The sequence below is a fragment of the Hypanus sabinus genome, chromosome 11 (assembly GCF_030144855.1).
Source record: "Hypanus sabinus isolate sHypSab1 chromosome 11, sHypSab1.hap1, whole genome shotgun sequence".
Classification (NCBI taxonomy): Eukaryota; Metazoa; Chordata; class Chondrichthyes; order Myliobatiformes; family Dasyatidae; genus Hypanus; species Hypanus sabinus.
Window position 1 is genome coordinate 52767088 of NC_082716.1, and position 15674 is coordinate 52782761.

Here is a 15674-nt window from a genome sequence, read left to right on the forward strand (position 1 = left end):
CTACTCCCAAGCACCTTAAAACTGTGCCCTCTTGTGCTAGCCATTTCAGCCCTAGGAAAAAAACCTCTGACTATCCACACGAGCAATGCCTCTCATCATTTTATATAACTCTATCAGGTCACCCCTCATCCTCCATCGCTCCAAGGGAAAAAAGGCCGAGTTCACTCAACCTATTCTCATAAGGCATGTTCCCCAATCCAGGCAGCATCCTTGTAAATCTCCTCTGTACCCTTTCTATGGCTTCCACATCCAGAACTATGGCGACCAGAACTGAGCACAGTACTCCAAGTGGGGTCTGACCAGGGTCTTATACAGCTGCAACATTACCTCTCAGCTCCTAACCTCAATCCCATGATTGATGAAGACCAATGCACCATATGCATTGACTCTTAACCAGAGTCAACCTGTGCAGCAGCTTTGAGTGTCCTGTGGACTCAGACCCCAAGATCCCTCTGATCCTCCACACTGCGAAGACTCTTACCATTAATACTATATTCAGAGGCCAAAGATCTGCTCTGATTCGGAAGAATTCATGAACTCATGAGCCCATGAAGAGTGTGTTCCATCATCCCACTGGAGCTAACAGAGCTTCAGATTGTCTGATGAAGATGTATCAGGGTAGTCATTCAGCAGTTGCCTACGCTATTGAGTTTTCGACTTTGGCCAGAGTGTGGCTAGAATGAGGAGGCTTTGGTCACTGTACCACCATAGATTCAGAGGCAAATTAAAGAACATCCTTGCCTTGGGAGAGCCAGTAGAGAACTTAAAGGCTCTGAATGATTAGTCCATCCACCTCAATTATCTCCTGGCAGAGCAAAAGTTGGACTACCCCGGAGGTCAAAGAGGACTGGCCCGGCCCAAGCCTGGCCTGTATGTATCACAGTTCCACTTCCCGACCTCAGACGATGACCAGCCCGTCTCCTGCACAAGATTCTGTCAAGCCAATGCAGGCTGGCTGCACAAAACTCTCCACCTATGAGAGATCCCCGCACCGGAGTCGAGGTTGCTGTTATTATTGCGGGGAAGCAGGCCACCTGTGGGTTGAACGTCTAAAACTGCAGCCACCTCTGCTAAGACCATCCAGTATCGGCAGGACTGTGACAGTATCAGCCACTGTTAACAAACCCACAGATTCTGGTGTCACACTGAATGGTGAGGTCTCCTGGAGAAAGAACCAGAAGAGGTGAATGCCTTTGTGGACCCTGGGCAGGCAGCTAGTAATTTCCTGGACTTGGGGACTGCCTGTCGACTCAACATACCTCTGCAGGAGCTGAGCCAGCCTATGCCTGCAACCTCCTAGACGGTCGTTCTCCTGGGTCTGGGGAGATCCTGCAGCAGACATCAGTTTTGAAAATGAGGCGGAGGACATATCTTTGCATATGGTAGATTCTCCTCACATACCCCTGATCCTTGGGCACCCTTAGCTGTCCAAACAGAAGCCTTCCATGAACTGGAAGGAAGAGAGAATCATTGCATCATCAAGTCAATGCAAGAGGGAATGTTTTCAGTTTGGTGCTCCGACCCCCAAACGCTCGAGGCCAGCAGCCAACAAGGAGGCAGATTTTTGCTCAGGGTTACCTGCAGCCTTTCTGAGACCCGGTCACGCATCCACCGGCAGACAAGCTGGCTCCAGCCAACAGGACCATGTGAGTTCAAAGATTTCAAAAGGTACATTTAATGTCAGAAAAATGTATACAATATACATCCTGAAATTCTTTTCCTTTACAACCATCCACGAAAACAGAGGAGTGCCTGAAAGAATGAATGACAGTTAAATGTTAGAACCCTAAAGCCCCCCCAGCTCTCCCCACCCATGCACAAGGCGCAGCAAAGCAACGATCACACCCACCAGCAAAAAAAACATCGGTGCTCCCCCCCCCCCCCCCCCACCAGGTACTCAAGCGTGCAGCAAAGCATCAATAAAGACACAGACTTGCAGTACGCCAAAGACTACTCGTTCACCCGGAAATTTGACATACCACAGGCTCTCTCTCTCTTTCTCTCTCTCTCTCTCTCTCTTTAACAAGGGAAAAAGAGGTGTTCCCATTTCACAGCATGATGGGAGACATAACAAAACAACTCGCCGATTTACAAGGTTAAAAGTGTGTTGCATCGCTTTCTCCGAGCTCTGTGCCCAAAGAACTCAGGTCTCTGGGCACACAGCCAGCTCGCTGCTTTCAATCTTCCATCTCCCATGATGCACCAGTTTCCTGCGGAGCCACGAAATCCCGGAACCCTGAAGGCACACTAGACTTCTAGGCCGTGTCCTTGGCATATCGAATAGTGGCCAGTCGTGAGACTCCGTGAGACTATTCTCGCAAAGAACCGAAGTCAGTGTATAACTTCAGGTCAGGGTCTTTAAAAGAACCCTGAGAAAAGGAAACATAGAGGTATTAAAGATAGAGATAGAGCAGTTTCTGAAGATGCAAGCAAAGGAGTCACCATTAAGCACTATTGTCCTCCTAAGCTCCACCCCTTGTCCTCCTAAGTTCCAACGCTGTCCAGTCGGGGGTACACTGGAACTGGAGAGAGAGTGTCTCCAGTTTAGGAACAAGCCAAGGGGCCCAACTAGGAATTGCCCAAGCAGTCTGGAGCCCTAGAAGCCAAGCCTAAGGGAACCAGTCACCAGGTTTCATCTAATGGAAAGGCTCCTAAATGCAGACCCTTGTAGCCTCGTCCCAGGAGCACAAAGACCAATTGTAGCACCTCACTGCACTCCTCTGATTATAAAGATGAGGAGCTGAACTCTGATTTGGTTTCTATTTCAACAAAGACCCTAGTGAACCTATGGAAGGGTCTCTGGGGTCTGCTGAATTACCCCCAATACTTAACGAGCCTCAGGAGTCATCCGCAAAGGGATGTTTGGGGGTAGTTGCAACATACCAGCTGTGGTGAATTTGTGGAATTTGTTACCACAGGCAGCTGTGGAGGCCAGGGCATTGTGTATATTTAAGGTGGGGATTGATAAGTTTCTTGATTGGCCACAGCATCAAAAGTTACACGGAGAAGGCCAGGGAGTGGGGCTGAGGAGGGAAAATTGAGTATCAGCCATGATTGAATGGGGGAGCAGAGTCAATGTGCCAAATGGCCTAATTCTGCTCCTAGGTCTCATGGTCTTGCACCCACGTGTATTCTTCTCCAGATGGCTATCCCCAGAAGAGGTGAACTGTGACGTCAGAAATAGTGTGCTGCTCACAGTCAAGTTGACATTTGAGGAATGGCATCACTGGCTTGAGGTAAAATGGGCTAGGGCAAGGGATATTTTGTTGGCCTTTACCCAGAAGGCTGAAATGAAGGATAACCACAAGAGAAGGCTTTGCATCCTGGGCAACAGGTCTGGCTGTCTACTCAGGATTTGTCTCTCCAGGTGGAGCGTAGGAAATTGGCGCCCAAGCTTATTGGACCCTTCAAGGTTCTCAAGAAAGTAAAACTTCCCCACGATTTGTCAATCCAGGTTTGTTGATAGAGAATAAGTCTTCACCATTAAAAAAAACTCTGGATTCACGAGCTGTTTGGGATGTTCAGCAGTTTCTCATTGACTGGGAAGGATTTTGACCTGAGGAATGGTGCTGGGTTCCTGAAAGGGACATCTTGGATTTGGCTCCCATCCATGACTATCATCATCATCTCTCCAAGAAGCCTTCAGGAGTCAGCCGTAGTGGAGGAGTTCCTGTTATAATACACACCCAACCATGCCAGCTTCCTGGGTTTAGACACTCTGACTCTCCGGAATAGGAATCGCTAGCACAGCCCCTTTAAAGAATCAGTCTCATTCCACTAAGTGGCGGCCATGTTTTCGTGGTAGGATTTTTATATTTAACGAGCATCTGAACTCAGCTCTACCTTGATTCTTGTCTAGTTTGGACCAATATTTTTTTGTCTGTCTCAAATCTAGTATACTCCATCACCAACCATCCTCGCTGAGGTCTTTCATCACATTCAGTTCTCTGGCGCCTCACCCCAAGGGCATTTTAAATATCTCTGCCAAGGTCCATGCAATTTCTTCACTTGCCTCTCACAAGATCTCCCACAAGCCCCATCTACAGTACTAGCCTCTGTGGTATCCAAGACATCTTCAAGGAGCAGTGACTCAGAAAAGCAACATCCATTATTAAGGACCCCCATCATCCAGGGCATGCCCTCTTCTCACTGTTACCATTAGGAAGGAGGTACAGAAGCCTGAAGGCACACACTCAGCAATTTAAGAACAGCTTGTTCCCCTCTGCCATCTGATTCCTAAATGGGCATTGAACTCATGAACACTACCTCACTTTTCTAAAATTTCTGTTTTTTGCACTATTTTTGATCTACTTAATACACATGCATTGTACTGCTGCTGGCAAGTTAACAGTTTTCACACACATGCCAGCAAAATTAAACCGGATTCTGATTCTGATCTGAGACAACATAAAACATGCTTGCAACTTTGTATTTTCTCAGAGTGACATTATCTACATCCTCATTCCTTCAGAGAAACCACAACAGTTAAACTTACTGTATTTCATCCATTAAGATTTGACAATCTGTAAATAAGGAACAACAACAAAATGAAGAAGTTTGAAAGACAACAAATTTAAGTGTAGTATGGAATGGAATTAGTTTTTCATTGTATGGCTGTGAAAACCATACTTCTTTGAAAGAGTATAGACAAGAGGATTAGCCTATGTAAAAGGGTGGTGTTGGAGAAGGTAGCTTAATGCCCCTGAGATATTAGGGAGAATGAAACATTCAGCTATTAGCAGAATAAAGCTATCTTGATTCCATTATGCTCAACCAGAAAATGTTGTATTTGAGATGATATTTGGTCATAACATGATATGGGGAATCCGATTATGCTTGGAAAAATGAAAGGAAGAAGAGAAGGATGTTAAACAAAGGGGTGAATGCATTCAAAGAATTACCATATGTCTGAATATTATTAGAAATAAATAGTCTTGGAGAGGACAACTCCATTGACCCAACTCTACAATTGATTGAAAACCATTTAACTTGGTACAGCACCAGAAAGGATTGTTTTTCCTTACACTTTGGATACTTTGGACTGTAGCACTATCCCTGAAATGCACAAACATATTTACTTTTAAAGGGAACGAGGCTTTTGGCCTTACCAGATACATACTGAATAGATTATGCTCACTCCAAGACAGAAACGCACTCTGACTGTCAATGACTTGTACAAACCTTCCCTTAGCAAAATGTCATAGAGCTGATGTACCGTAGCAAATTTATTTGTCAAAAGATACAGCGGAGGCTGCGATCATCAGCAAAAAAAAAACTTGTATGCATATCAATTGTGGTTTAGTGGAAGTTTTTGTTCAACAATTTCCCTTGAAGACCCTTGGAAATGTTTACCACATTAAAGAAGTTATAAATTCTGTATTAAAATATAATTTTTTTGTAATAATACCTAATTGGAAGTTAAGAATTTAAGTAGAACAGTGACTGAAACAATACATCCATAAAATTCCCATTGAAGAGAAGTCCCATACAAACTGTGGTCAGTAGCTATAATTTCAGAAAGATGATTGATTCAAAGAGTTTAATTCTGAGGATGTAGTATAAACTCCACCTACAGTGTAGAAAATCCTACAAAATTGTTTCTGATCTCCTCTGGTCTCTCAACTATTTGCTGCCCTGTGGCATTATTCAAAAACTCTACATCAGTTTCTGCACCCTGATCCATGAGGAACACTTCCGATGTTCTATTGCATTACCGTATATAGGTGACATGGAGATGCATTTATTGCAGTACTTGCTTTTACTAATCTGAAATCTTCAATGCTTTCCTTGAGGATTTTTAAAGGTCTTTTATTGTTCCTAATATTCCTATGATTTTATGCAGAAACCTAGCGCTGCGGGTAATTTTCAGTTTTCTTTAAAGAAGAATCAAAAACCATACGACAGTAAAATTTGAGTAATTCTTAATAAATGCCATGAGGTTCCAATTTGAATTTGTGTGCTGTCATCCATTAATAACATCAGCTTCTGAACTGCACTGAAGAACAAAGCAATTAATAGCCTGTTCTCCATTGAAAAGCAGCCGTGAAACAAAAGGAAACAAAACAACTAATATTTCACTGAGATACTGTGAGCATGATAAATTGCCTGGTAAATCTACTTCACCATTATACACAAAGAATCTCACACATTGAAGCATAATGGTTAAATACATGGGCAAACATTTAATAATAATTGATGTTTGAATTTTACAACAGCAGATGGTAATTTTGCATTGAAGAACTTCAATACAATTGGAACAAAAAACTATTATCAGTAATGATGGTCATTAAACCAGTGCCAAAATCCACCTGGTTCATGCATGTCTACTTCAGGGATTAAAATCTGGCATCTTTAACTGGTTTGGCCTCTAGTATTAGTGACTCTGAAAAACATCCTGAAATAGCCCAGGTACTCAGGTCAAGGTTAACTAGGGATGTATGCTGGCCTTACCACCGATATCCACATCTTGTGAATGAATAAATAAAAAACTTCCAAGGATATTTTATCTACCTGTTTTTATTCCTTTAAGAGGTTGATAATGATCAGGTGAAATGATATTGTCCCTTTCATGCTAGTTCCAAAATTAAATTTAGTTCTTACAATCTTGTGTACAAATACTTTGCTGTAGTGATCCTGGCAACAGATAATATTGGGAAAATGTCCACACAACTTAATGAACGATTATCAGTTACATTCCAAAGAAACATAATCTTACCTGTACTTAAGAGTATAGTTTTAACATAATCAGGGTGGTTGATATTTAAAAATACTGTGAATGGACCAAACCAGATTGGGTAGGCATATGGATACTGCTTTGTCCATGCCACAGTCTTGTCCAAATCTGTCCCATCCTGTGGAAACTGCAAAGAGATTTTAATGAAACAAAAGAGTGACTAACTGGCAAGAGTTTCCAGCTGGAGCCCATAAGTTAAAAGATATTTGCCTTTTTCCAAAATGTTAATAAAAGTCTTAAACACATTTAATATGTTAAGCCTAATCACAGCAGCCTTAAATCAAGTTACTATGATTTGAAGCTACTATGATTAGTAGCCTTAAATCACAGTGGCATGTGAATTTTGTACTGTGCCTCTTAGTTAAACTTTTATTACAGAAAGTCTGCAGTAAGCATTTTTATAAAAGACCAGATTTGGTGATCATTACTTTAAGGAAAGTAAATATAAAATTACAGAAAAGTTCTCAAAATTTAGTCAGAATTTCACTGGAGATTCAAATAAATAAAGATGGGATTCAGGGGTGCATACTTGTCAACTATTAATCAAAGATCAGTTAGAGCTGTAAAAAGAACTGCGTATTTTTAATAGCATTTCTAATTTGCTTTTTGGACTCTGCAATTTATTTACAGATAGAGCATATTCCGTTCCCCTCAATAAAAAGTTTGGAAACTGTTGCTGTGGAGTAGGGGGTAATGACCTACCAGAGACAGGCCACGGGGTCAGGTCTCTGGCACTGTGTCTGGCTCTGTGGCTCAGGAGGGAAGAGGAGGGGAGAAGAGTGAACACTCATGATAGGAAATTCATTGGTTAGGGGAACAGAAAGGAGGTTCTGTGGACATGAACAAGATTCCCAGAATTCCTGGATGTTATTTTACCTCCAGGTGCCAGGGTTGGGGATATCTCGGATCAATTCCATAGCATTCTTAAGTGGGAGGGTGAGCAGCCAGAGGTCGTGGTCCAGTGATATAGATAGGAAGGGTGATGAGGTCCTGCGAAGTGAGTTCAGGGAGTTAGGTGCTATGTTAAAGGACAGGACTTCCAAGGTTGTGATCTCCAGATTACAACACATTTTACATGCTAGAGGCCAGGTAATACATTTCAATACTAGGCTAAGGAGATGCTGCAGCAAGTAGGGCATTAGATTTTTTGATCATTGGGCAATCTTCCGGAGTAGGTGGGACCTATACAGCCAGGACTTGTTTCTCTTGAACTGGAAGGGGGGTGGGTGCTAATATTCTTGTAGGAAGGTTTGCTGGTTCTGCTCCTGGAAATAGGATAGGAATGGTCCTCAGGGTGATATGCTATGTTGGAGAAAGTATCAGAAAGGATATGCATGTGTCGATTAGCAGAGGTTGATTTCTGGCAAAGATGTGCTTGGTAAATGGGAGACATTCAAAGGTGAAATTTCAGAGTACAGAGTTTGTATGCTCCTGGCAGAATAGAAGGCAAGTCAACAGGTTTAGAGAACTTTAGTTATCAAGAGCTATTGAGACCTTGTTAAGGAGATACATAGCAGGAATGGGCAGCAAGGAATAATGAGGTACTTGAGGAGTATAAGAAATGCAAGAAAACACTTAAAAGAGAAATCAGGAGTGTTAAAAGAAGTCATGATGTTGCTCTAGCAGACAAAGTGAAAATGAATCCCAAGGGCTTATGCAAATATATTGAGCATAAAAGGACAGCAAGGGACAAAATAGTCCCCTTGTAGATCTACACTCAGTGGCCACTTTACTTGGTACATCTGCTCACTAATGTAAATATCTAATCAGCCAATCATGTAGGAGAAACTCAATGCATAAAAGCACACTGACATCATTAAGAGGTTGCACTGCTGTTCAGACCGAACATCAGAATTGGAAAGAAATGTAATCTAAGTGACTTTGACCGTAGAATGATTGTTGGTGCCAGACAGGGTGGTTTGAGTATCTCAGAAACCTCTGATCGCTTACACACTGAACAGTAGGGCATTGAGGAGTGCAATTGAACAGAGGGATCTGAGTCTACAGATCTATAATTCCTTGGAAGTAGCATCTCAGGTAGAAAGGGTCATAAAAATGCTTCTGGCACACTGGCCTTCTTAAGTCAAAATGCAGAATACAGGAGTCAGAATTTTGGGTTGAAATTGTATGAGACATTGGTGAGGACTAATTTGGAGTATTGTGTGCAGCTCTGGACTTCCACCTACACGGAAAATATTAGGATGCTTGGAAGAGCACAGGGAAAATTTACAAGGTCTTGAGGACCTGAATTATAGAGAAAAGTTGAATAGGTTAGTACTTTAGCCCCTGGAGTGTAGGCAAATTTGATAGAGGCATGCAGAATTGAGGGGTATAGAGGGGAAATGCAAGCAGGCTTTTTCCACTGAGGCTGGGTGAGACGAGAACTAGAGGTCCTTGGTTATGTGTGGAAGGTGAAATGTTTTGAAGGGAACATTAAGGGGCAAGCTCTTCACTCAAGAGGTGGTGAGAGAGCTGCCAAGGGAAGTGATGGATGCGAGTTTAATTTCAACGTTTAAGCGAACGTTGGATAGATACACTGAGTATGGAGGTCTATCGTCCAGGTGTAGGTCAATGGGACTAGGCAGAAGAGTCCTTTGGTGCAGATTAGATGGGCAGAAGGGCCTGTTTCTGTGTTGTAATGCTCTATGACCCTATAATCCTGGTTCAAATATGAAGATGCAAGAAGATGAAGAAATTATTTCACAGATTTTTTTACTAACTGTGAGTAATGTAAATTTCAAATGCACAAATAAAACTGCTAGGATTGGTTAAGCCCACTCAAATAGGCAAATAGGTGAGTAATAACTGTCGTCTCAATTGCAATTGATACATAAAGAAAATCTGTTTATGATTCAAAACTGTAGGTAAAAGTCTGAATTATTTCCTATTAAGTGAATACTGTTCAGTTAAAACAGTTAATGACTAAATAACAACAAATCCAAGAGGATGTTTCAGAAACAGAATCCCATGATATTGAACTGAAGCTGAAATCCACATTTCATCATAGAATTATGTTGTAATAGTTCTGTAATTCTTTAGAAATCAGTAATAAGTTTAAGAATCTGATAATTGTGTTTTGAAGTTTGGTTTCCATTACAGGGAACCAGCCCGAAACATCAACAGTTTACTCTTTTCCTGACCTGGCGAGTTTTGTGTGTGTTGCCAAGGTTAATTTTGTTGGTTAGAATACCAGTGTAAATATATACGTTGTTCAACAAATAACTGGAATTATTATTAAAAACACAATTTATTCTGTCAACCACTGCAAGAAAGCATTGCTACCACTACAAGTCAAAAGGTACTTCCGTGTAATACCTTGGATTGCTTAAATAGCCTGTCGATACTATAGCTCAGGCTCCACGCTGAGGAAATAAAACATCTGGATTATACTTTGGAGTCGATAGTACTGAAGGCAATTAACTCCAGAATCAATTACCTGAGAGAGAAATGAGCAAATTGATAGAAGCAGTATGAAGCAAAATTTGGTGCAAGTCTAGTGAAGATATTTGGGGAGATGAACAAAAGATTAGTTAAGGGGATAGATTTAAGGAACTTTAAAAAAGGGAAAATCGAGTAGTAAAGAGGACTTTAGAGAGCAATTCCAGAATATAGGGCCTTTAGAGCTGAAGGCACACCAATCAATGATGGTACAATTAAATTCAGAAATAATCAGAATTGTAATAATACAGATATCTTAAAGTGCTGAAGAAGGTGCAAGCGATAAAGTTCAGAGTACAAAGTAAATTTATTACTCAAGTACATATTGTATATGTCACCACATACAACCCTAAATTTGTTTTCTTGCAGGCATACATAGCAAATCCAAGAAAGACAATAGAATCAATGAAAGACCACACCCAGCAGGACAATCAGTGTGTAAAAGACAACAAACTGTGCAAATACAAAAGTGAACAATAAATAAATAAATAAACAATTAATATCCAGAACATCAATGAAGAGTCCTTGAAAATGTGTTTATATGTTGTGGGAACAGTTCAGTGATGGGACAAGTAATGTTGAATTATCCCCACTGGTTCAAGAGCCTGATGGCTGAGGGGTAATAACTGTTCCTGAACCTGGTAGTGTGGGCATCTTCCTGATGGCAGCAGTGAGAAGAGAGCATGACCTGCGTAGCGGGAGTCCTTGATTATGGACGCTGCTTTCCTACAACACTATTTCGTGTAGATGTGCTCAATGATGGGGAGGGATTTGCCCATGATGGACTGGGCCATATCCATTTCACTTTGTGGATTTTCTATTCAAGGACATTGGGGTTTCCAGACCAGGCAGTGATGCAACCAGTCAATATACTCTCCGACACATATCTATGCGATTTGTCAAAGTTTTAGATGTTATGCCAAACTTTCACAAATTTCTAAGGAAATAGAGGCAATGCTGTGTTTTCTTCATATGTGTACTTGCGTGCTGGGCCCAGGGCAGATCCTCTGAAATGATAACAGTGAGGAATTTAGAGTTTCTGACCCTCACCACCTCTGATCCTCCAATGAGAATGGGTTCCTCCTCCTGAAGTCAATAACCATCTCCTTGGTCTTGCTGACATTGAGTGAGTGGCTGTCGTTGTGGCTCCATTCAATTAGATTTCTAACCTCCCTCCTATATGTGCTGCCACCATTGATTTGGCAAACAACAGTGGTGTCGTCAGCAAACTTAAACATGGCATTGGACTGTGCTTAGTCTCACAGTCATAAGTATAATGCACATGAAGCAGCGGGCTAAGCTCACAGCCTTGTGGTCCATCTGTGCTGATGAAGATTGTGGAGGAGACGTTGCAAACTGACTGGGGTCTGTAAGTGAGAAAATCAAGGATCCAATTACACAAGGTGATAGTGAGACCAAGTTCTTGAAGCTTATTGATTAGGAGGTCAAAGCCAGGAAGGGAATCTTGAAACAGATTAGTAAACATAGATATTGCTTAACGGGGAAACAATATGATTCTTTTGTACATACTGTATGTGTTCGGTGAATGGGATACTGGTAAGGTATCTCCAATGGTGAAATAAGCAATGCTTGCTGGAAGTGCATTGGAACAGAGTCAAATTTCAAAATAACAAGCTGAGGGCAAAGGTTTCAGCTACAGCTGAACTGAAATAGTAGCGGAGTAAGGTTATGTTACAAAGGCAGATGGTTGAGATTATGAACCCAGGTTCATCTCATGATTGAGAATTATCAAGGCGAAGAAAGCTTTCTAGCTGGGTTTCAGGCAGATGCCAGACAGAAGCATGGAGTTAATGACCAAGGAATAAAATTTGTGATTGGGACAAAAGGTGGGCTTTGATCTTCAAACTGTGTAAAACAAGTATAGTTATATGACAATTTAGATGTAGTGTCCCAAACCAGAATTTGGACCAGGAGATCCACTTCCTACCGAAGTCTAGAACTGCAGAGTTCAAATTGGGTAATCCCGACTGACACAGGAAATCGAGGAACGACCTTCATTAAGGGATACCGAGAGATAATGCCAGTGCAAGATCGAGCCTCAGACCAGTTGCCAGCAGGACTACAAAACAAAGTCGGGCAGTGTCGCCGAAAACAGTGCATCCGTTCCTGATGATCTTAACACATTCTATGCATGCTTTGAACAGGAGAGCATTGGAATGTCATCAATCTCCAATGCACCTGAACCCAGTCACTATTGCAGATGTCAGATCAGTCTTCCAGAGAGTGAACCTGCAAAAGGCATAGGGCCCAGTTGCAATCTTCAGCTAACAGGGCTTTTTGCAGACATTTTTTAACCTCTCCGTGTTTCAGTTTAAGATTCCCATCTGGTTTAGGGCCACTATTGTCTCTATACCTAAGAAACGCATGGTAATATTCCTCAATAGCTACAACCCAGTGGCTCCATCAGCTCCAGACAACTATCTATTGCAATTCCCCTAGCACTAAAACACATGCATAGCAGACAGCATCTCCCTGCCAGGACACTCATCTCTTGTGCATCTGGAGAGTAAAGACACCTATATTAGGCTATTGTTTATTGACTGCAGCTTCACCTTTAATACTATAATAACAAGCAAACTCATCTAACTCCTGGACCTCTACTAGATCCCAAGCTTCCTGTCCAGAGGACCACAACCTGTAAGAATAGGCAGCAATACCTCTGCCACCATTATCCCCAGCTCGAGTGCCTTACATTGTGTCCTCAACCACCCCCCCCCCCACTTTACTTCTTACACACTCACGATTGTGTGGTCAGATGCTGATCTAACTCCATCTACATATTTGTAGATGATACCACCAAAGCCAGCAGATTCTCATATAATGACCAATCAATACAGGAAGGGGATAGAGAGCCTAGTGACATCAAAACAAACTTCCCCTCAATGTCAGCAAAACAAAAAGGGCTTCAGGAAGGTGGTGGTGGGGGGGGGGGGGGGCGGTGGGAGCTGCACATACTGCTGTTTACATCAATGGTGCTGAGGTCAAACAAGTCGAAAGCTTCAAGCTCCTAGGAAGGAACATCACCAATAGTCTGTCCTGGTCCAACCACACTGATTCTATGGTCAAGGAAGTTCTCTAGCACATCCCCTTCCTCAGGAGGCATGCTCCTGTTACCCCTCACCAATTTTTATCGACGCACGATAGATCACGGCTTGGTATCACCACAAGAAACTGCAGAGAGTTGTGGACACAGCTCATGGAAATCAGCCTCCCTCCCTGTCCTTCTCACTGCGTGGTCAGCAGACAAGGTAATCCAAGAATCCTTGCCCTGAAAAGACTCTCACCTCCCATAGAGCAGAAGATACAGAAACCTGAAAGCACATCTGTAGCAACAGGCTCAAGCCTTCAGTCCCCTGTTAAAAGACAATTAAATTGTCCACTACTACAGTGGTTCCCAACGTGGGGTGTATGCCCCACAGGGGGGTAATTTGATTTTTAAGGGGGGCAATTCGAGAATGAGTTATTAACAGTGAATTTTTTCTAGTAAGTCTGTGTGAGTATGTGTGTGTTAATACATGTGCATATACAGTATGCATACATAAAAATACTTGTGTGTATGTACATGTGTAATTGTGTATGTACTGTATATATAGTGTATCACCATCATTACAACCGTCAAATGGCTTTCAGCATTAAATTAATGAATTGACTGATGTAGGAAGGAACGAATGAACAAGTCCAAACACGTGAGAAACTCGCACGAGGTCGCGCCAAAGCTGCTTTTTGCAGTAGCTTTCGGTTCTTGGTGGTGTGAAGGTGTGTACATTGCGTCATCTCCTTTAAATCTGTCTTCGTATGCTGTAGAAACGAATCGGCATTGTTTTATTTATTTATTATAATTATTATTATTTTAATATCACTTCATGTTCTTTTTTTACAATTTTTACAATTTCTTAGTAATTTCTTCCTCAGAACTTTAATAGTCCTTTGGTTCTTTTATTTTTCTCTTTCATGAATGCTATGTTCTTTAGAAGCTTGTTTAAACCAAGTTAATGGTCTTTTAGGCTTCCTCCAGGTGAATAGGAGTTCACTTTTTGAATAATAAGAATTATATATCACCACAGGGGGCATCAGGATTTTAGAGGTGATTAGGTGGGGCATGGCCAAAAAAAGGTTGGGAACCACTGCACTAGTGGATGTTAAGTTGACACGTGGCCTTGGGAATCTATCTCGGCGACCGTGCACCTTACCGTTGCCCTGTAAATGATATTCTGCACTCTGTTTTTGCTTTACTTTGAACTGCCTCAGTGCACTATTGTAATGAAATTATCTGTATGGATGGCAAGCAAAACGATGTTTTTCACTGTACCTCAGTGAATGTTACAATAATGAACCAATTTACCAGAAAAAGTTACTTCTTGCAAAGTCATCCAAGACGCATTTCGCAAAGCATTTGATGCCATTCATGTTGTGTGTATTTAGTATTAAAGAAAGCCACAACTAATCATGGAGTGAACACGCGGCATTGGTTTATGTTTATACACTTCGAGACTATTATCTTATTCTTACTTCCATCTTATTTTATACACAGTCATTTTTCCATTTGATTTTGTTTTATTACAGTCAGGTGTCACAAACACGAACCTGCTCAATATGACTTCATATTTTTCGAACAGATCTCAGAACTGCCATTATTTTCCCCGTCATTTTTTTTTACCAGACAGACCTTTAAGTGCCGCAGATAAAGGTACCAACCTCCAGTACATGTCCAAATAACCAGTGCTCTGGCGGTCCCGGGAAGAGTTGCATAATTTCTTTCAGCTTCCATCTACGGCGACAGAGCTTCACACTCATGAACAGAAGGTAAACTGAACAAAACACCGCGATCAAATGCACCAGCCTGCAGAGTTCGACGGGAAAATACAGCGCCCTTAACGCTTCTGTTAATGTCATTTGTACAAACAACGATGGGATCGGGCACTCGATAAACGTGATTCACGGACCGGATCTAATCTCCCAACTATCACTGGTGGTATTACAGTTGACTTTGCAGCCGCACCCGACGTAACTCGATGACAGCACACCGTACGTGCTCTCACCCTTAAAGCTGGAAATCCTCCTACCATCAGGAAAGCTCGTCTAATACCTGTTCTCTGATTGAGTTTTGCAGACATCCTGAAACAAAATCAAGTGAAATTGCCTGTGAAGCGGGGTTAATGAATAGGATTTTGGAGTAGGCCACCTTCAATTTAAATTAATTTATGTTCATTTTATAGTAGTTAAAATTAAGGCTCTTTGGTAACGTTGATTGACTGAGTTAACTGCGCGGAATAGGTTCTTACTGCCCTTCCAGCTACGCCGCCCAGCACCCCTTCCCCCCCCCACCGATTTAACCCTAGCCTAATCACGGGCAAATTTACAATGACCAACTTAACCTATCAACCAGTACGTCTTTGGACTGTGGGAAGAAACCGGAGCACCCGGAGGAAACCCACGTGCGGCATTGATGTATTGTCATTATTTGTGGCGGGCAGGTCATGAC

At 42.0% G+C, this 15674-nt stretch overlaps 1 protein-coding gene across 1 annotated transcript in view; it reads right to left on the reverse strand.

Annotated features, from left to right (window-relative positions):
- Positions 1-15300, reverse strand: part of LOC132401959 (cytochrome P450 4B1-like) — a 77946-nt gene extending 62646 nt beyond the window's left edge. The window contains exons 1-2 of the mRNA XM_059984339.1: positions 14888-15300; positions 6716-6860 (exon numbers count right to left, since the gene is read on the reverse strand). Coding sequence (XP_059840322.1) covers positions 6716-6860; positions 14888-15085 — 343 coding nt within the window. The 5' untranslated portion in view covers positions 15086-15300. The remainder of the gene's footprint in view (positions 1-6715; positions 6861-14887) is intronic.
- Positions 15301-15674: the final 374 nt, after the last annotated feature.